General features: G+C 30.1%; 1 protein-coding gene across 4 annotated transcripts in view; it reads right to left on the reverse strand.

Moving 5' to 3' along the window:
- LOC148313087 (uncharacterized) overlaps positions 1–20,244 on the reverse strand; it is a 225,759-nt gene extending 205,515 nt beyond the window's left edge. For 2 of the 4 annotated variants that reach the window (XM_088268233.1, XM_088268208.1), the window contains exons 1-3: positions 19,966–20,244; positions 4,493–5,071; positions 376–408 (exon numbers count right to left, since the gene is read on the reverse strand). In XM_088268233.1, coding sequence (XP_088124359.1) covers positions 376–408; positions 4,493–4,588 — 129 coding nt within the window. In that variant the 5' untranslated portion in view covers positions 4,589–5,071; positions 19,966–20,244. Of the gene's footprint in view, positions 1–375; positions 409–4,492; positions 5,072–8,399; positions 8,453–19,965 lie in introns of those variants that run through there. The other 2 variants (XM_088268216.1, XM_088268225.1) reach the window with 2 other exon arrangements.
- Positions 20,245–22,627: the final 2,383 nt, after the last annotated feature.

The raw sequence follows: 22,627 nt of genomic DNA on the forward strand, positions 1-22,627 counted from the left end.
TGATTTCGATTTTAATGCTCACTCTAGAGATAGTCGACAACGTTTCTAGAAAAATTCATTTAAAATAATTTATCAAGCACAACGCATTATACGTATTTTAATATTGATAGCCTATACCCCTAAATCATAAAATCTACTTAAAATAAATTTGTTAATATTGAAACGCAAAACTTTCTGATAATATCGTATTTTTATTTTTATACGCTCGTCCGGTACTTATTTGGTATCAGATATTATGTGTGAATTTCATAATTTACTTTTTTTTTAAATGGTTAATTTGTTATCACAGAACAGCAAAACAAAACACGACAAAGAATGAATTAGTTATTAGGTTATTAGTCACGAAACATTGTGTATTTTAAATGTAAGACTCACGTCTAAAATACGTTCCAAAGAATCGCTGTACCGCTGCTGAAAGAAATAAAATAATAAAACACGGGCCTGAAATATGAAATACTTATGCTGAGATGTCAAATGTAAATATTGATTTACAGTAACCCCCTTATAACATTGAGATGGATACAGCGTTGTCGGGGGGAACGTTATAGGGGGTTAATATTTTAAATTGTATTTTTACATTTAAACCAGCGGAAATTACTGAAATGAATTATTATTAATTTGAAATACAATTGAAACAACATTTACCTTCTATAATGTTCATTCCGATAACGCGGTACCTATCTCAGCGTTATAGGGGGGTTTATTGTATTTACTGAATGTAATATTTCTAATTGGAATTTAATTTTTCGTTAATATTATATTTTATGCAAAGCTGTTTAAAAAGGTACTCCTTTACATACAATTGAGTACACGGTCAGCTGCGCGAGGAGCCAGACGCATCTCCGCGCATATTTAAAAAAAATATATATAAACATATTTCATTTTTATTGTTTTTAATTTTTTATTGATAAAATACTTTTATCAATTTTTTTTAACTTCTTACTCAATAAAATACAATAACTCAATTTAATATAAAAACTTTTTTTTCAAAACTGTTTTTAAAAAAAAAACTTATTTTTCAATACATCGCGTGATATGGCATTCTATTCTCTCTGCCTACCGCTGCGAGAAGCAGCGTAATGGTCAGTTAGTTATTTTTTTTTTTAATTTTATAACTACTGTTCCCCTCTTTCTTTGCAGAAATAATGAAACAAGGAGTGCAGCCTTGGATTAATTTGTTTGTACAATAAATTGAGGTGGAGAGTATGCCTAAGATTTTAGTTAACCCAGGTTCAAGCTAACTTATAAAACATTATAAGGTACAAAATCCACTTAGTTTCATGTTGACCTAGTCAAAAATTAAACCTAAGACTACATACATGGTGAATTTTAAAACACGAAAGTAAAGAATTAACGTAAATATTTACATACATCTATGTATGTACTTGTGAATACATGTCGCTCACTCCTTTCAACAACGTCATATATCAAAAATCGTAAATTTTTAGCTGTGCATGTTTTCGAAATGCCTAGAAAATGTACTATATCCCAACAAAAGCGGTATATTATTAACTTAATATAATATTTACCCGCCACAGGGCAGAATGTGCTGTTTTTGCATTTTGAAGAAAAGGTATTCTTTTATTATTTATATTTTTTTAAATATACTAAATATTTTTCAAATGAAGAAAAAACATTCTGCTTTTACCTAAAAATATCTGTTGTAAAGTAAAAAAGTTCAATAAGTGGCTTGATATTTATTTTTAATACATTTTATTAAATTATTAAAATTATTGATATTTATTTGTTTTTTGTTTAATCTCTGAATGTTTTTTAATAGTTTTATAACATAAATGTGGAATTGTTTAATTCGCTTTTTTTTAACGTTACTATTTTTTGTTAATGTAATGTAATGCTTATTATTGTTAATGTAACTATTGTTTTATATCTTTTTTGTTATATGTTAGCTGTACAATTCCCGAATAAATAAAATAAAATAAATAAATAAAATTAAAAAAAAAAACAAAAAAAAACAAAAAAAACCTCCTGAAAAATCAAGTTTTTTTGATATATGAAGTTGTTGAAAGGAGTGAGCGATGTGTGTTGGAGGTTGTAGTAGAATAAAAATAACTTTTTAAGTACGCTAAACGAAAGGGGAAAAACGTAATAAAAATCCAACCAACTTCTAATGTACGTTTTAGGCTTAACAATTTATTACAATTCTTACAGTTTAAATGTATTTTAACACGAAAAAGATTTGAAGAAAGATAAGAAAAAGGCGTGTTGCTTTTGCCAAAGGAAATTCTCAAGATGGAAGTTTAGAAAAAAGGGATTAATTTGAGCTTGTTACTTTATATCTTAAAATTTCTTGTAAAAAAAGTTTATTCCTTCTTAAGGAACGCGATACCAAATTATTCAAAACATTATAAAACAATTGTATGATAAGGTAAAATAAATAGCCATTTATTTATTATTTGTGTTTGACAAAGATTTTTTTATGCCCTAATTTAAAGAACAGTTTTTAACATATTAAAAAAAATGTAGAGACCCACCAAGCCACTTTGTGTGTCTTGTCGGTGGAGATCTCTTTGCATAATTTTTTGATGGTTTTTAACCATTTCAACCTAATATACAAAAAAAGAGAGAAAACTTATTAAAGTTTGTGTCAAGCTTAATATTTAGTTCTACAAATCAAACAATATCTTAATAAAAACAGTTATACTGACTGATATTTTACCATGTTTTTTCGTAGGTTTTTCAAAATAATATCCATCAATATTCTTTATTTATTCTATTAGACATTGAATTATTCAACCCATGGATGATTTATTAATACAACGTATTATGTATTATAATCGTAGGTGCCTGAAATATCCTATCCGTAAAATATATCGCTCACTCCTTTCAAGAACGTCATAAATCAAAAATCGTCAATTATCAGTTGTGCATGTTTTCTGAATGCCCAGAAAACGTACTATATCCCAGCAAAAGCGGCATATTTTAACTTAATATTTACTCGCTACAGGGCAGAAAGTATTGTTTTTACATTTTGAGAAAAATTATCGTTTAATTATTTTTTAAATATACTAAATACGTTTCAAATGGAGAAAAAACCTTCTGGTTTCACCTAAAAAGATCTGTTGCACAGTAAAAAAATCAAAAAGTGACTTGATATTTATTTTTAAAACATTTTATTATATTCTTAAACTTTAAAAACAATCTCCTGAAAAATCAAGTTTTTTTTATATATGACGTTGTTGAAAGGAGTGAGCGATATAGTACCATGTACCATGAATGTACTTCCTAACAGATGAAAGCAACCCCTTCCTGGAAGAGCTATGGGGTTGGTATCGAAATGTTACATGAATGCCAATGAACCGATTTGAACCCCAAACACGAATGTCTTGTCATTTCACAACTCTACATGAAAGACACTTTAATTGAAATGTAAAATCAATTTAGTATAACTACAGCAGTAGAGTAATAAAATATTGCAATTTCGTAAGTTTGACAATTTTTATTTTATTATTTCTACAATAATTTTGAATTTTTGTTTTTGGGTCATATTTTATAATTGTAAAATTTATATATATATGTTTGTGGGTAAGATAATCTTAATATAGGAATAAGCATATACACAAACATGTTAAATAAATATGTTTTTAATTGAATAGAAATATATTTTTTACATATTTGTGCAAGCAGTTTTTTAATGTACGCATATTTTAATAAAAATTATTTGTGAAAGAGTTTACAACTAGGATTGATAGAAACTTATCCTCCATCGGATAAAAAAGGGCTTCATTTCACTGACCTGGACATATTAATATTTCACAACATTCTGAGTGTGTCCAAATACCTGTTCGAAAAATCTGGATTATCTCCAATTACAGGAGTTATTTTCACACTATTTTTTGACATCTTATCAAAGATGAAGAAGAATATGGACGTCTGGGCATTTACGGGGCTGACATCCGTCATAGGCTAGTTTAAGTGATCACTTTACACACGTGTAACATTCGCCTATTCTACCCATTATTGACAACCACACTACTGAAATTCTTGGAAGTTCTTTATATATGAACCAATTTTGAAAATTGTTCTTAAATCACTAGAACTTTACTAGAGACATCTATTAGTGAGATGAAAAAAAAATAAAAATAAAAATAATAATAATAATGTATAAATATTTAATTATTACACATTTTATGCTTTTTTCAATTCATTTAATTGGCAAAAAATATGCTTCTCGAAATCATATTATCATATTCATATAATCTTTTTTGTGTCCTTTTTAGACTTGAACATACACTTATTTTACTCGGAAACTTCCGTATATGTACATATAAATATGAATATATTGTCTTAAATTCTCCATATCTAAACATCTTTGCGAGATTCGCGAATTTCCCGAAGGCAAAAATGTAATCTGATAGAATATTCATTCGAAACCTTTTTTGGTATTTAGATTGCTTTTCAGCTATGAGTTTGAGAATAAAAAACCAAGGCAATTAGATATATTTTTTTACATGGTCATTATTTTATTACTCACCCTCGAGATCCTTAGGGGTTGATTGACGTCCACACCCCCGTGCATGCGAAATCCCCACGGCGAGCCTCCGGACAATTCTACAGTTCGTGACGTCATTTTGATTCAGCCAATCAGAAGACGCCCTGCTTGACACCCTTATTTTCAACGATGATGCAGCATCACTTTTCACTTTTGCTATTTTACTAGATAATATTTGTAATTTATAATAGTTTTATTTCAATTTACTTGGTACACTTTTTATACGATACTCACTTACAACAAAAAGTTAATATAATTTGTATCTACGTAATTGATTTGATTAATTTTAATTAACTTATATTAGGAAGCACGAGTGGTAATTTTTTAATCACAATATTGAAGGATAATAAGGTTTCATAAATTATGTTTACTATCGTTAAAATACTTTTATTTCGTTTACATTAAAAATGTACTCGTTTCGTTTATAATTTACTTAATTTTATCGAACTGGCATTTTTTTAATTATTAAATTTTATGTTATTGTCGAATCATAAGTTGCTGAAGTAATATTAATATTTATCCTATTCACGTATTTTTAATTGATTTTTCTGGATGACTTATCTGAAAAAGAAAGAAAAGAGGAAATTAAAAATACAGACATGAAACAGTTAAAGAGTAAGGATTGTGGATTCTTTATGCTCCACATAGGGAGAATAAAAATATAAGTGGTATGATTTTTTTAAAGTAAGAGATACATCTTTTTAATAAGAAAGAATGCAAGGGTGACATAAGGATTTTCGATAATGTAAAAAAAAGGTATGTTGATATGGTTTGGGAATGTATATTGAATGAGTGAAAAAAGAATAGTGAAACAAATTTATGAGGCGAATATGGTTGAAAGAAGCAGGGGAAGACCGATAAAAACTTAGCATGATCAAGTTTTTTAAATACTTGAAAGTAGTTACGTCAAGAGTCAGAATAATCGGCGGGTATGTAAGAGGAAATACATGAATATGGAAGAGGTGAAGATTGTTTGCATATATACATAGATAATGTGGCGTTCTATTCTTTGCCTACGTACTCTGCGTACCCTTGCGATAAAGCGGGGTGATGATTAGTGTACCAGTTAGTTTAAGGATATTCAGTTTAAATTTTTCATCTACTCCTTAAAATACAAAACAGATTGATTCTTGTCATTACCTATTTACATAATTATTATTTTTTAATGGATTGTTACAAGATTATCTTAACACTGTGTACCAAGCGAGGGGTATTAAGTTTCATGAAACCCATCACTGCATAAATATATAATGTATGCAAACTCATTGGATGCAGAAATAGATCAATGTGTTCCAGTTTTCTTATGATGGAGTCAGAAATCATGAAAGAGAGTTTGAAAATAATTTCCTGAGCGTACATAGCAATGTTAGTCAATGCCGAACCGTTTTTAAACAGAAAAGCTCGAGATATACTACAAACAACTCTTTTTATATGAAAAACGATAAAAAAAACTTCTCTTCTAGCTGTTTTAAGATGTTAACATTTAAAATTTTGGAGCGTTAACCGTTTCTCGATACAAAAATATTGCAGTAGAACCTCAAAAATACGAATCCCGGTAATCCGTAATCCTGAAAAATCCAAACAATATTTTGAAGAAAAATATTTAAAGGAAAACATTTAAAAGACACGCAACGACTAAAAAACACATTTTTTAAAACATTCCATTGTTATATAACATTGATTAATTAAGATTTAAAACGATAATAATGAAAGTTAATAAAGTATACAGTACTGTACCTGTATTGCTACTTAAGTACTGAAATATAATATTGGAATGTAAAATGAATGCAAATAATGTACATACTTATACCTAAGAAGAAGCAACGTCATATAGGTACTTCTTTATCATTAAAGCTGAATGGACAAGACATAGGGCGGCGCGTACAACGTAACAACTTTAGTGTAAAGTACTATGTATGTACGAATTTCTCGGCTAATCCAAACTTTTCCAAATCCTAAAAGGCCACAATCCCAATTAGTTCGGATTTACCTATCTGTCAAGAGGTATTTAATATATAAATATATATTTACGAAAGTGAATATTTGAAATTAACTTTTAAAAAATTAATTAATTTTAATTTGCAATTTAAACAAAAATGTATTACATTTATACGTATACAATTTCGGTAGAAATAACAATAGATTTTATGGCATCACAATAATTCAATCTTAAGGGGCGGTTCACATAGCTTGAAGACATAAAACCTTATTATCTGGAACACTATCCTCTTGACAAAAGAATAATATTTCGTTGGGTACTATCAAAATTATTACAAACGTCATGAAAATTTATTATTTTGAGCATTGCGTCATAAAGTGGGTGTAAAACACTTGTTGGCTGTGGAGCCAAACTGATTTACATCTTGAATGTACAACTACATATTGGCTCCAGCATAAATTGCCCTACAACATTGTACTCATCATTTTCTTAAACTACGTACATATATATATGCATACATGTTTACTGTTTGCATAAAACATGGAAGACAACAATTTAAATCACGGGCGAAGCCGGGTAAAAATGATAGTTGTGAATAAAATAAATTATTAATTAATTAATAATAAATATGGCTAAATTATGAAGGGAAATTTTCCTGGAAAATCTCTTCAAGGGTATTATTTAAAATTACCTATTTTACGTTATTACGGTTTTAAATTCATACACAATAATTAAATATTTATAAACTGAAAGTTACGCAATGTAATCATGAATTTAGATTTTATCTAGTTTCTACTGATAAGAGATGAGAAAATTCATTGATTGATCATATTAAATGTCTTTCATGCAATAAAACAGTGTCATCGAGAGATTTTGAATAAATGCATCTATTATTCTTATTATTATATTACATATGTAGAGTTCTTACATAAACAAAATAAAAATAAAATATTACATTTATATTTACCTACATTTGAAAATTATTCGAATATATATCAAAAACGTTTTAACATTAAAAAAAATTATAAAAAATCTATTTTATGGTACAATTGTTTACTAATGGAATTTAAAGAATGTGTGAATACATTTTTTGCCAGTTTGATATAATCTTGAGATCAGATTCATATTCAATAAAAATCATTCTCTGGCATATTTTTTTTATCCGTAAGAAAGATTTTTATATATTCAATTTATTATAAACATATTCATACATATTTTGTAAAGAATTTGTGTTCTTCCATGTTTTATGAAAGATTTTAAAGTATTATTTAGGGGTTCATAATTTTGATCTCACTTAATCGTTGAGTGACGAAATATATTTCATAAATTAGATAAAAGCACATATAGAGAGAGAAAAAAGTACCTACACAATATTTTTGCAAAATTTTAATAAATCTTTACAAGAATCAATGTCAGTATGGAAAAATCTAAAACACATATTTCGTTGACCATGAAACTTTTAAAATAGTAAGGACATTCTAAGTATTATGTCTACCATTATAAATATATTTTTTTACATTATTATCAAACAAATGTTTTTTATTTGGTCATGACATATACATTTATTTTAAACTAAAAAATAAAATAGATTAAGCCTTTAATTTTTATATCATTTGAAAATCCAACCAATTTTAAAGGAAACAGTTGCGGAAGGAACCGAAAATGTTAATGGATTCGTGTACCTAGTAAAACCAACAAAAGATTTATGTTCACTTTAAATTACTTACTTAAAGAGCGATAAAATAGTAATGACTTACATTGAGATGTCGATACATAGTAAGATAATAAAATTAAATTGCTCTGAGGCTAGCACATCTCGAGACGAAAAACAAAAAACAAGAAAACTTATTTTTCAAAATTTTACTTTAAAACATACAGTATATTTTAGAAGAAATATATGGATTAAACGAACGTTACCACAGAGTTAATAGAAACAATTAATATAATTACTTTGATACGTAGAGTAGAATAATTAAATAAAAATATTAAATTCCAGTGTCTGTGTTCTCGCTACTGACCAACTACCGAACGAACTGAAAGCAGACTAGAGACTTGAGATCTTTTTCCGTACATAAAGTACGGATATAGTACATTTGTTTGTATAGTAAATGTTCCTCCAGAAAGCTGGCATGTGCGGATTCAGGAGATCCAGTGAGGCACATATTCAGTAACCGACCCTCTGATTATTGCCCAGTTTTTTTTTCTTCTCAGAAAAATAAGAATGATGCACGGTTTTAATGTAAAATATTGTAAGATTTTTTTCTGTTTTCGAAAAAAATACGATAATATGTATTTTCAATACTTTTTCTTAAATTTTACATTGCGGTCAAGGAAAATATATGAACTCCTAGTATAATTTATATCTTCGAATTGATCATTATCAATTACTGTAAATTTTAAAAGCACCGAATTTAAAGGAAAAGTAGTATTTACTAAGTGAAAATAAAAAAAATAACGCATATTCCCACAAACTGACTATTTTTTGTTTATTTTGGATCAAAAATGCATTATAAAAATTACGCATAATATTTTTTGGGCATTGACTTATATTTAAGAGGAAGACCTCAGATACTTAAAAGTGGTCAAGAGTCGGAAAATTCAGCGGGTATGTGTGAGGAGATGCATGAATGTGGAAGAGGAGAAGATTGTTTTTAAATACATATTGGTATAGCGTTGTTTTCTCTTTGCCTACTCCTGCGAGGAAGCAGCGTGATGATTAGTTAGTTTTATCTTAATATGTAATAAGTCTCACATTTTTATCCGCGCATTTGTTCTGATGTTTTTTTTCCCTTACTTTAGAGAAATTTTACAGTCAACGACTAAAATATTAACTATATAAAAAGCATTGAAAAATCATATTTAAATAAATGGTACCTAAATTCTTCACGTTTCATTTTGATTAAGAACACATTTAAAAGCATTTCTTAGAGAAAATAATTAACATATTGTTTTTAATTCCCATAACACATCGCCCCGCTCCGATATATGGCAAAGATATTTTTTTTAAACAATTTTTTTTTGCACAAATCCTGAGCAATAAAAAGCTTTTTTTCCAATGAAAAATACAGCCATCCATTTTTATTCGGTTTATTGTTTTCCACCTGTAAAAACACTGTTAATTTATGGCAGGTAGTGTTTATGGTCGAGTTCCAAGTATAAAGGCCCATTCACACAATCTGATGTAGTGCAGCCGCGCGTCGAAACCAATGCACTCCACATAATTTATTATATGCAGTTATTGCGAATTATGCACGCCACCCGGTACCCACTGCATGGAGCTGCACTTACCGAGTATTAATTTTCTTAATAACACGAACTAGGCATTAAACAAGAAAATAATCAAGAAACATATGGAATATGTTACAATTTTATATTTTGAGCATATTAGTCGATATTTGAGTGAATTCACAATTAAAAATCTTTACATTTTCTAACCCTTATCCACACCCAATGGTTCATTGGGCACTGCATGGTATAGAAACAGTGTTATCTTGATCGTTAAATATACGAAGGAAAGGTGATAAACCTTCCACTTCAGGTACCAGTCCAGGGTCATATTAAATAAATATTAGACTGAAAAATCACTAATATTTATTTTGACCCTTTTAGGAATCGAACCCAGGACCTCCAGCATGGTAGCCTAACACGCTAACCACTATAGAGGCAGAATAAATGAATATTTATTGATTTGGCATTAACTTTGTGGAACAACGTGATGATTTGACTTTGAAAAATATGTAAAACACTTGTATGAGAACATTTTTGAGTTTATTAATAAAACACGACTAGTTTCGAGAAATTAATGAAAGAATGAATGAAATGAAATGCATAAAAGAGAGATATGATACTTATATAGTTGGTAATACATAGGAGCAGATTGTTTGAAATACATGATCAAGTTTCTCGAATCTTTTTCGCAGATACTTTGTGGCACATTTTATAAACTTTATAAAATAAAATAACTTTGTTTTAACCACTTTTCATTGGTACATTTTATCCAACCGGTTTCGACAAAAACCTTGTCATCATCAGGGTTTATCTAAATACTCATAATTAATTAAGCAATACTCATAGTTTGGTAAAGATGATCCATTACTTGAAATATCTTTCAACAAATAGTAAAAGGGTAAGAAATATATGCACAACATATACAAGTACGCGTTGGAAAATCTCAAGTAAAACAAACATACGGTGCAAGTATTTTTAGAAGGTAACAATAATATGACCGAGTTCCAATTCTTGGGTTGTTGAATATCGACATTACGCAAATGCGTTTTAATTCTGGAATTTGAGACTGAATCGTCGGAATTCAGATGGGCGTTTCTCCTAATTTATACGCCCACAAAATTTTGCTAAATATATACGAACGCATTGTCACATTCAAGGGTGCATGTTTTATCATTTTTCATCAGCCTTGCGCTCCAGGTACCAGTCCAGGGTAATAATAAATAAATATTATACTGACAGAAAAACCACTGATATTTATTTTGACCCTATTTAAATTGAACTCGGGACCTCCAGCATGGTAGCCTAGAGCCCTAACCACTACGAAACACACTAAGTGAAGCTGTGAAGCTTATAATTATAATTTCTAAACTGAAAAATAGGTGGAAAATAAGAAAAAGGAAAACAGTTATACAAGTGGAAAACAAGATAAATAAAAACCATATCCATACATTAAAGAATATATGTAAAATAAGGATAATAAGACAAAGGCTAAAATAAATGTAAAAAAATAGAAATGCTAGTGAATTTAAATACGGCTAGAAATATTACAAATGTTGAAGCACTTCTAAGGTAGAATTATATATCGCTTACTCCTTTCAAGAACGTCATAAATCAAAAAACTTGATTTTTCAGGAGAACGTTTTTAATGTTTGAAAATATAATACAATGTATTAAAAATAAATATCATTGCACTTACTGAACTTTTTACAGTGCAACAGATGTTTTTAAGTAAAACCTGAAGTTTTCTTCTCCATTTGAAAAATATTTCGTTTATTTAAAAAAGTAATTAAACAATAACTTTTCTTCAAAATGCAAAAACAACACTTTCTGCCCTGTAGCGGGTAAATATTAAGTTTAAAATATGCCTCTTTTGCTGGAATATAGTACATTTTCTGGGCATTCCGAAAACATGCACAACTGAAAATTCATGATTTTTGATTTATGACGTTCTTGAAAGGAGTGAGCGATATGTATGATTGGTGTTATAAAATATAAATGATATTGGTTACTAAGTAAAGTAACACAACAGCGAGTCAAACGGATAGGCCATAATATGTATAAGATGCCCACAGGCTTGCTTATTTCGATTGCGTAAGGCGTGTTCGAAGGCACAATTTACAGAGGACGACCCCGCTAACTTACATGGACCAATTTATCTCCAACATGCGTTGTACATGAGTTAATGAAACGAGAGGATGAAAGAGGCGGTGGAGATTGACTATATAAGAAGCAATATTTTGAGTGTGTCCAAATACTTGTTCACAAAATCTGGATTATCTCCAATTACAGGAGTTATTTTCATATTATTTTTTGACATCTCATCAAATATAAAAAAGAACACCAAAGGATGCCTCTAGTGAAGTTCTAGTGCTTCAAGAATAATGTTTCAAAATTGGTTCATATATATAGAACTTGCAAGAATTTTAGTACTGTGGTTGTCAATAATGGGTAGAATTGGTGAATGTTACATGTGTGTAAAGTGATCACCTAAACCAGCCTATAACGGTCGTCAGCCCCGTAAATGCCCAGACTTCCATATTCGTTTTCATCTTTTATGAACTATACATCATCTGATGAGAATTAAAAAAATAACATAAGAAGCAAACCACAATATCACAAATATTGTAATCTACGAAAAAGAATATCGATTTTTTTATCATTATAAATGATCGATTTATACAATACTTTATCAAAAAAATATAATTGCGTACATATGTACGTAGTACTAAATGCAGTGATCTAAAATTGAAGCTTCGAGTGGAAAACGTTTTACTCGTATTATGACTGTATAATAAAGTCGAAATGATCTGAAATGCGCACGCAATATGCCATTAAATGCACATGGCTCTTAAGTCAGCCAAGGAAATTATATAAGTTTCATCACGGAGGAAATCGAAAATATACTCGGAGCTCGTGATGACTATTACATACAATATATAAATACAATTAATACTGGACATCAAAGTGATAGTTAAATTGGAGAAAAAAACACGGTTAAATGGGCGGCGAAAATTGTTTAAATTTCTCACTCACACACACACTGAATTTATTGAAAAATTGCAGTAAGGAAAAGGTTTATTTAAATTTTCAAAACAGGTATGAGTTCGCTAAGCCTAGTTTTCAAAACATGGATGAGTTCGCTAGCTATGAGTTTGTTTCGGTGACTTTTCAAAACATGGATGAGTTTGCTATATGGGAATATACTTGAAATTTTCACCAATGTACATATGATTTCGAATATTCAATCATTTTTGTACATGCTTGATTTTTTTATTACATAAATACTAATAACAATAATAAATATAATAAATAATCCGTAGGAAATTATATCTTTTTAATTAATTGTGAATCGATGAATAATGAAAAAAAATAACAAAATAAAACGTGACAGATGAAATTAATTGTAATAATCCTAAACATCAGAAAACTCATTCAAATTATCAGGAGATCGACGATTTATACCGAAAATTTACATTGTACAAATCATACAACTAATATTATTTATTCATATGTAGTTGATCCTTTGACTCTAGGAAATTTCGCGACCAATAGTTTATCAGTTGGGCTCACATCTGGGTTTAGTTTAATACTGGTATCTTAGACTCGGTGTAGTATTTTTCATTAATTTTAAGCCTACATATTCTTAGAATAATATTTATTTTTTCATGGTTTAAGAAACGCGAAAAGAAAATAATTCTTACTTAAATAAAGTGGCTTAAACTAAAAACACCTTGAACGATTTATAGAAGTGGAAAAGCGCGGTACATAATAATTTGTTGAAATTCCTGAAAAGGTTTCTTTTGCTGAAAAATACCAAAAGTTATTGCTAAAAGCTTTAGGCACTTTATTGTGAAAAAGTAACCATGATTCTGAAGTTTAAATAAAGGCGTACTTTTTAAAAAGAAAAATAAAGAACAACAGAGATTTCATGTAAGAGACAGAGAGAGTATCATCTCAAAAAAATTCAACAATACTTTTGTATTGTTGAATTTTTTATCTGAATAAAAAGTATACTTTTTTCCTTGAATATTTTCTGTAGATACTTTGTGGTACATTTTATAACACTTTATTAAACAAAAGTAAAATATTGTTTTTAACCACTTTTATTCTTGATACTTTTTTCCAACCGGTTTCAGCGAGAACCTTGTCATCTTCAGGATAGAATATATATACAAATAAAAGTTTTTTTTATATTATGTTTATTTAAAGTTTACACTGTTATTGATTGGTGCTGCTAATGGTATTCAATGCTTATATTAATGGTTTATGATAACTAAAATATGAGATAATGCGTCCGTGATACCATATATTTGCGATATCGAGATATTGCATTCCATCGTAGTTTGGTTTATTAAAACACAATTTTGATTATTTCAAACACAAGGTGTTCATATATAGCGTCTGCTGTGTATATCTACAACGCACGCATACGCGACATAGATTCAATCGTTTTGTATATTTGTGTTTACGTCCCTGTCTTTTGCCCCACTGCCGTGGCGTCAGAATGTATACCTCTCTCTTCTCTCTCGTGTAACGTAATATGCGAAATAAATGTGACAAATCCTTGATGTTCACTCTCAATTTTCATCCAACTATAGATAATTGAATAGCCACCTGAGAAGTTTCACAAAAAAAATCGAGATTTGAAATGAAAACTTTTAACGAAGACATAAAAGACATACATAGGATCTAAAATTTAAAAAAAAAATGCTTAGGATTGATCTCCAAGCGATTTCAATCGTCCACGTTTGGATTACTGCACTATAAGAATGTTTTTTTATGTACAAATTTTCAGATCTATGAAATTCTATCTGATTTTTTTTAATGTAACATATAATCTTCTAATGTATAAAGTTTTTTCCACTCGATTCCTGAAATCGCGTGAATGTAAATGTTTTGAATAACTTCAGGAATGGTGAAACTTCACAGTTATGAAGGAACAGCATGAAACTAAAATATTCACATTTGGTAAATATTTACTCAAGTCGACCTGACCGAGTAGTATGTTTTTGCTGAGATGAAAATGTGTTTTTTAAAAGTGATGGTCATGTGTTCATAGCAACCCGTTCAGATCCAGTGAATATAGAATTGATTGTTTTTAACGGACGTTCTTTAAAAAAATTATAACACTTTCTAGATTTTCATTTGTTATTTGAACTAACTAAGTAACTAACTAACAAACAAGCATGGGTAGGCAAAGAGAATAAAATGCCCCCACCACTATGTCTGCACACAATATTCGCCTCTTCCACATTCATGCATTTACTCATACATACTTGCTGATTATTCCAAATCCTAACCTGACCACTTTCAAGTGTTTGAAACACTTTAAAACACCAAGTTTTTCTTGGTCTACATCTGCTCCTATTTCTAACAACATTCGCCTCATAAATTCGTTTTATGTTCTTTTTTACTTATTCGTTCCACGTGTCTAAACCATCTCAGCACACCTTTCCTAATTTTTTCGAAAATGTTATGTCAGCCTTGCATTATATCCTTATTTCACCATTTAAACACCTATCATACAAAGTTTTTTTCAAGAGATTGCACTTCGACTGCATTCAACCTACTTTCATTAATTTTTTGTAGCAAAATAGTGTTATTAATAATTTAGTGTGACTCGAAAATTGACTGAATTTATTTAAGATGCAATTTTAAAATACACTCAGCAGGTATCTTGTTATTTTTAATATACGCTTGAAATTTTCGATATCTTTGTACCCAAGTATATAAGATAAAGCTTTTCTTAAAGGTGACAACTTTTGACGATTTTCGTCTTCTCCAAGCAGATATATCAAATATATGTGAATGGGGAAGATGAAACAAACTAATGTTTAATGTTTCTAAGTGTTCGGTCACGTCTTTCACTAGGGCCCAAAAAACATTATTTTATCGCTACAAAATGAACGAAAAAAATCTGATGCGAGCATCGAATGTTAGGGATCTGGGCGTTAGATTTGTGAGCACCCTGACATTTCACGATCATATAGAGGCAGTCAGTGGTAATGCATTGAAAATGCTAGGATTTGTTCTGCGTACTGCCAGGGTTTTCGAAAATACCCGCGTGCTGAGAACTCTTTATAACTCCTTGGTGCGAAGTAGACTCGAGAGTGGCTCGATGATTTGGGGGCCACACGAGCTTAAGTACTCTCTTATGGTAGAGAAAGTCCAAAAGAAGTTTTTGAGGTAGGTATCTCTACATGAGAGAGTACGGCTATTATCCTTGGCTCTACCCGACCCAGTTTCTCCAGGGTATGCTTGGCTACAATAGTTTAGAGACTAGAAGGAATGTGTATTTGATTACGCATTTTTATCGATTGTTGCGCGGTATGATCGATAATCCTGAAATTATCCAGAGCATTGGTCTGTATGTTCCCGATAGTTACCTAAGACAGCGTCGGCATAGATTGTTTCACATTCCTATATACAGGATCAACCTGCCGATGGTTATGCCTGTAGGAAGAGCTACCGCTATGTTGAACAATATCACATTGGATATTGATATGTTCCATGTGTCCGAAGGAGTTTTCCGAAGCGGGATTCTTCTACACCTTTAAGTCTTATTGCTTACTTTTATTATAATATATACGCCTTGAATATTGTTTGTTATGTATACATTATTTTTTAATTAAATAAATTGAATTGAATTGAATTGAATTGAAACATTTTGTGTATCCTTCATAAGACATTTTAAAAGCGATTTAATAGTTCTTGATTCATAACATATGTTTCAATAGGTTAAACGCGTTTTCAGATAGATACTGAGGTCATCATTTGAGAACATTATCATGGTTTGATTGAATTAAATTATTTTCAATTTTCACTTCCGTTCTTATGCTGTGATGGGTTTTCAAAAGTAAACATCCCCTAAAGGAAAAACTTACACCATGAATGTGAAGTGGCAGCATGACAAAAAAACATAGTCTTCGAGGGTTAAAAATTAATGAAGTACTCCGGTATATTAAGAGCTTTGTAGGTGTTTGAATCGGCGTGTAGGTTTACATTAACAGGAGACCATGAAAATGAATCTTAACTATCTTATAAGTGTACATATGTATGTAGTATGTGTTCAGTACTAAATATACCTCCGTAGTACGCTGATTTATACGTGTGGGCTTTTATATGGGTCAGATGGCAAGAAATTAGCTAATGGATGGAATTTATTGCTTCTGATTTCACGGACATAAAAAAAAACAGAATACGAATCACAAGGGTTGACTGATAAAATAATATTTTTAACCAAACGTTTTATGAATACACTTACATTTCAGTCTCTCTTAGAATGGAGATTGAAAGTAAATATCGTGAATAAAAATATATAAAAAATAGCGTCAATTATAGATGACCTCGAATAAGTCAATTGAAATAAACTAAGTATCCATCACGCTGCTTTATCACATAGGGAGGCAGAGCGAATAGAACGCAACACCAATCTACCTTAGGAAATATCTTCGCCTTTTCCACATTCACCCATTTCGTATATATACCCACCGATTATTCCGACTTCTAACTTGACCACTTAGACATAGAACTACGAGATCTATAACACAGAAACACATAGCTCTATTGGTCAAAAAAACTTGTATTATGTAATAAAGTTGTACAACCTGCTTCTATTATTTATTATATTAAGTCATTTGAAATAGAAGCTAAATATGAAAGTACAATTCATAAGTAGATAATGGATGTGGGCAGATCTGAAAAAGATAGCATTTCAATAGAAGCTATGTCGTATTGATTGCATAAACAATTTTCTTACATTATAATTTTATAAACAAATTTTGTATAATGTGCCCGGTACGGGAAAACTCAGGGGGGTATATTATTCTAGATATTTTTTTATTATTTATAATTATATATATCGTAGTCGTACAGGAGAAAGTGACCAACTAACAAAACGTAAAATGTTCAGGAGGGCCATTTAAGTCACTTTTGCTTTGGCTAGAAAATAAACATTAATGCAGTTAGTCATTTTTAACAAGTCAATATATTATTCCGCCTCCGTAGTGTAACGGTCAGCACGCTCGGCTACCGTTCTGGAGGTCCCGGGTTCGATTCCCAAGGGGGGTAAAAATAAATATAAGTGACTTTTTCGCTGTTATATTTATTCAATATTACCTGAAGCGGAGGGCTGATCACCTTTCCTTCATAAGTAAAACGATCATGATAACACTGCGTTTATAAGACACAGTGCCCTATGCACCATTGGGGTGCGGATAAGGGTTTTATTATTATATTATATATTATACTTCCAAGTTTAAAATCCTTAGGGATTTTTCCCAGAACAATATTAAGCTAGTAAGATATCAAATAGTGAATGATCACGTTTTTGAAAAAAAATCATTTGGTCACTTTCTCCTGTATGACTACAATATGATGAAATAATTATATGAATCTTTAATATGAATTTGATTATTTTATATTTCAAGTTTTGTGTGTTACATTTGCAAAAAATAATAAATCAATTCAAGCCCCTAACGTATTTTTATTCAATCTAGAACAAACGCGGAAATACGAGTACGTTCAAACTGACTGAATATAATCGGTGGCATTCGTATTTAACAGTCAATCTCTGGAATTAAATAAATCTCAATCAAATGGACGAGCCGTCCGATGAGTCAGGATCCATTTGGTGAACAGATGCTATTTTGGAAGGATTGGTCATCAGACTGAACGTGTGTTATCGAACTGGTAATAAAGGTTATGTGGCCAGGTACCGCGCTAGTGTTGCAAGCAACAAAAATAAATTGTAAACAGAACAATCTATTTTGAAAACTTTTAATACACATTCTCATTCAATTTGTAGCTTCGAGCGAAATGCAAAGCTTGAAGTATACCTACCCGTGAAAATATTTACATATATCATAAACTAACTAACTAACCTTCACGCCGCTTCCCGCAGGGGTAGGCAGAGAGAATAGAACGCCACACCACTCTGTCTTTGGAAACATTCTTCGCTTCTTCCACGTTCATGCATCTCCTCGTACATACCCGCCGATTATTACGATTAACCTAACCTAACCTAACCTAACCTGGCTACTTTCAAGTATTTGGCATACCTGATCGTGCCATGTTTTTCTCGGTCTTCCTCTGCTCCTTTTTCCGATTACATTCGCCTCATAAATTTGTTTTACCGTTCTTTCCTCACTCATACGTCCCACATGTTTAAACTATCTCAACACACCTTTCTTAATTTTATCGATAATGCTTATCTCAGCCATGCATTCATTCCTTATTTCATCATTCAAACATCTATCAAACATCGTTTTGCCACATTGCGTTCTACATGTCTAAACCATCTCAATACACCTTTCTTAATTAAAAATCAGTTTAAAATATGATTTAAAGTTATTTAAAATTATCTTTATAGTTCAATTACTGTTTTTTAATTCCTGTTTTTAATAACAGGTCGCTTAGGCCTACGGGAATGTTATGAAATTTAAATATATACATTCTCGTACAAACGTTTATTAAAAAAACTTTTCTTTCTCTTTTGACTTCTGATATGTCCGCATTCAAATATTTGTAATTTGAAAATATCTAGAGGCTGAATTTGAATTTTTAAATTACTATGTATCTTCTAAAAAGAATATATGTACTGCATCAATACAATTCAGAGTCACATTATATTATTATTTACAGCAAATAAAAATCATTTTTTCCTTCTCAAATTTAAGTTATTTACCGCATTCAATGTTGACATATAGCAGAAAAAAAGCAAAAAAGGGTAAATTACCTCCTTTCAGAGATTTTTGTAACTGCTTAAACTTTTATGAAAAGGTAGTAGAAACTTCCAAATACTTTTAGTGAGTTATTTATAAAATATTTTGTGGTATTAAATATATACTTACACGATTTGTTTAGAATATTATTGAATGTGTTACGTATTTAATAATATTCTCAACAAATCCTGACACTTTATTTAATATACAATTTTCATCATAATGTTTATGTTGCTTTATTTTCAGTTGTTTTAATTTTGTTATAAATATTTTTGTTACGTTTATAAATTATTATTATCAGTTTATTTTTTGAAGACCTAACTCATAAATTAATTAATAAAAAAATAATAAGAAATTGCAAAGAGTGTTATTTTTCTTAAAAAATCGTAAAAATATTTAGTTTTATGCATCCAGTAATTAAAGAGTGCATTATAAAAAAGGGCATTTTAATACAAATGATATTTTTCGAAGGTTATTCTGAAATAAGGGCAAGTTTTAATTTGCAACATTTATGTACGTTTTGTTTGAAGTTTTATTATTAGTTAAAATTATGCATATCTGCTTACCTCGAGTTATCTTTGTACAACATGCACTGAGTTTCCATCGAGTGACTGCAACGTATTTTAATTGCGCGAATCCGTTTGACAGTTAAATTTAACGACACCGTTAATTATTAACGGGGATGTTTAAACGTTTAGCCATCTCGACGGCTTCTGGATATTTACAGTTAACTAAAAGGAGGATTCACAATCGGAAGACATGGTTTCTTTTAAATAGAAAATAAACAAATATATTCGCAACGAAGTCAGCTGCGAATCTAGCAGAGACGCCATGTTTCCGCGTCTGCGCACTTCCGCCATGCGTCGGGACGCTCCGGCTCGTGGTACTAATACCTTCGATCAATTAAGATGAAACAAATTTATAAAGTAAAAATAAAGCTTTCATTTGAAATACCAAATTTATTATCCGGGAATGTGTTGTTTCATATTTATCATTCAGGAATATATTGTTTCAAATTTCATGTTTCATATTTTCAATAAATTTCGCAACCTAGTTTTAAAAAAAAAATGCATTGCAAGAGCAGATCTGTCAGCAAGCCTAGATGCGTCTGTATCAAATCTGGCATGCGGTGGGACAGCTTTCAATATCCAGGAATATAGGTAGTAAATTCATATCCTTGTTGTGATTTTCCCTTGAATTTGATAATTACATGTATGGCGGAAAGTATGTATAAACTATTTTGTTTGTGATTTTTAGAAGGTATAAAACTGTGTACGATCTCTGAATTAGGTTTTTTAAATATCATGGTATGTGATGTCATTGATCAGAATTTAACAAAAATAAACATATGTGTAGAATAAAACTTGCTTAAATAATATTGTGACTTTTATTTTTGGAAAAAAAACGTGGTGCCTCTTACCCACGGAATTTTTATGAATATTATTATTAAATATGTTTATTATTTTTTTATAAATTGATTTGGCAGTCACTTTGAGGTAATATCTTTGTGGTAATATTAATACATTTTAGCTATGAGTATATATGTGTATATTTGTGTGCGTATATATACATATACGCACACATATACACACACTTTTAATAAAAAGGGACATTCGAAAGTTTTGGAAATATTACGTTTATTTGCTTGGAATACTTTTATTATTTTTCTTTAGAAATTTAACCAAAATTACTTTATCTTAATTGTATTATTTTTCCTGTTTTCTGCTTTACGCGACGCGCAGCCAGCTTTCTGGCGGCTGGCGTCATAGCGTAGTAATCAATAGTTCCACATTAGGTCAGCGGGTTGTCGCCTCTATTGCACGTACAAATAAGAGCGCCAAAGGTTTGTACGATAAAAATATTAAGATACGCTCTCTGTCCAACACAGATTCTACTATCTTACTACAAAAACGGAAACAGTACACCCCACGTGGCAAGGGAAGGAGCAGACGGGGATGATTTATCACGGAAGCATTAATATCGCTTGTTAAACCATCAGATTATCATTAACAACATTAAATACAAACGCTACGATTATATACAAACCAAAAAAAAAATTTGAGGGTTTTTTTTTCATGCAACGTGGTGGAACAACGTTCCGGCACATTTTTTCACGGATAAATTGAATTTCCTTAATTTTTAAAATCAGTTTCATTTGTATCTATATTTATAAAATTCGTAATTTGATCTATATTTATAAAATTATTCAAAATGATTAAATATGGTTTTGTAATGAATACATATTTAAATGATATTTTAATATATTTTTTTAGTGAAAAAGCTTGTCATGAACTGAGTTCTGGGACCTTTTTGTTTAAAAAAAGCCCGACTTTCTTTTAATAAATTAAACGATTTTTTAAAATTAATGATAAAAGTTGAGAATTTTACTGAGCGTAAGTACCTACAATGGGATTTTTTTATAATTCTCAATACAAAATCTAAATAACAAAAATCCAGTAAGCAATGCAATAATAATAAAGCCTTGCTAATTTTATTGAAATCCTGGGAAAAAATCATATTCCATTTTTTTTTTATTAAAACACGACGATTTTAAAAACTTCTACACCGATTTGTTTCATTTTACAAATTTTATTAAATTTTAATGGAAAGTATTGTAGATTAATTAATTTTCAATTCATGGTTATAAATATCTTCCTTTACAATCGATTTTTGTCTTCCATCCTCTGACCCCTCTGCACTAGAATGGTGAATAAGGCACCGCATAGATTTTTTTAAATGTGACTTAATTATAAGATGACAAGATGGTTAGGTCTTCATTCGATAAGGATAGGAGTAGAATATGTTTGTTGGGATCAGATGACGGAAGTGAAGAAGCTTGGGATGAAGTGTATTATTGCAGAAAGAAAATAAAATAGAATAGGAAAAGTAGGTACTGTTTATCAGAGGAAAGGAGAATAGCAATAGCTAGGCACTCGGGGTTAGATACTTTATTCATTCATTCGATTCACACGCCCAAACCATCTCAACACACCTTTCTTAATTTTACCGATAATATTTATCTCAGCCTTGCATTCTTTCTCATTTAAAAAAATTGCATTTTACTTGAAAAACTTTACCATCTATCCATATCGCTCACTCCTTTCAAGAACGTCATAAATCAAAAATTGTCAATTTTCAGTTGTGCATGTTTTCGGAATGCCCAGAAAATGTTTTATATCCCAGCAAAAGCGGCATATTTTTAACTGAATATTTACATATTTTTAACTT

Source organism: Brachycentrus maculatus, unplaced genomic scaffold, assembly GCF_059751285.1.
Source record: "Brachycentrus maculatus isolate JH-2025_06_01 unplaced genomic scaffold, ASM5975128v1 h1tg000023l, whole genome shotgun sequence".
Lineage (NCBI taxonomy): Eukaryota > Metazoa > Arthropoda > Insecta > Trichoptera > Brachycentridae > Brachycentrus > Brachycentrus maculatus.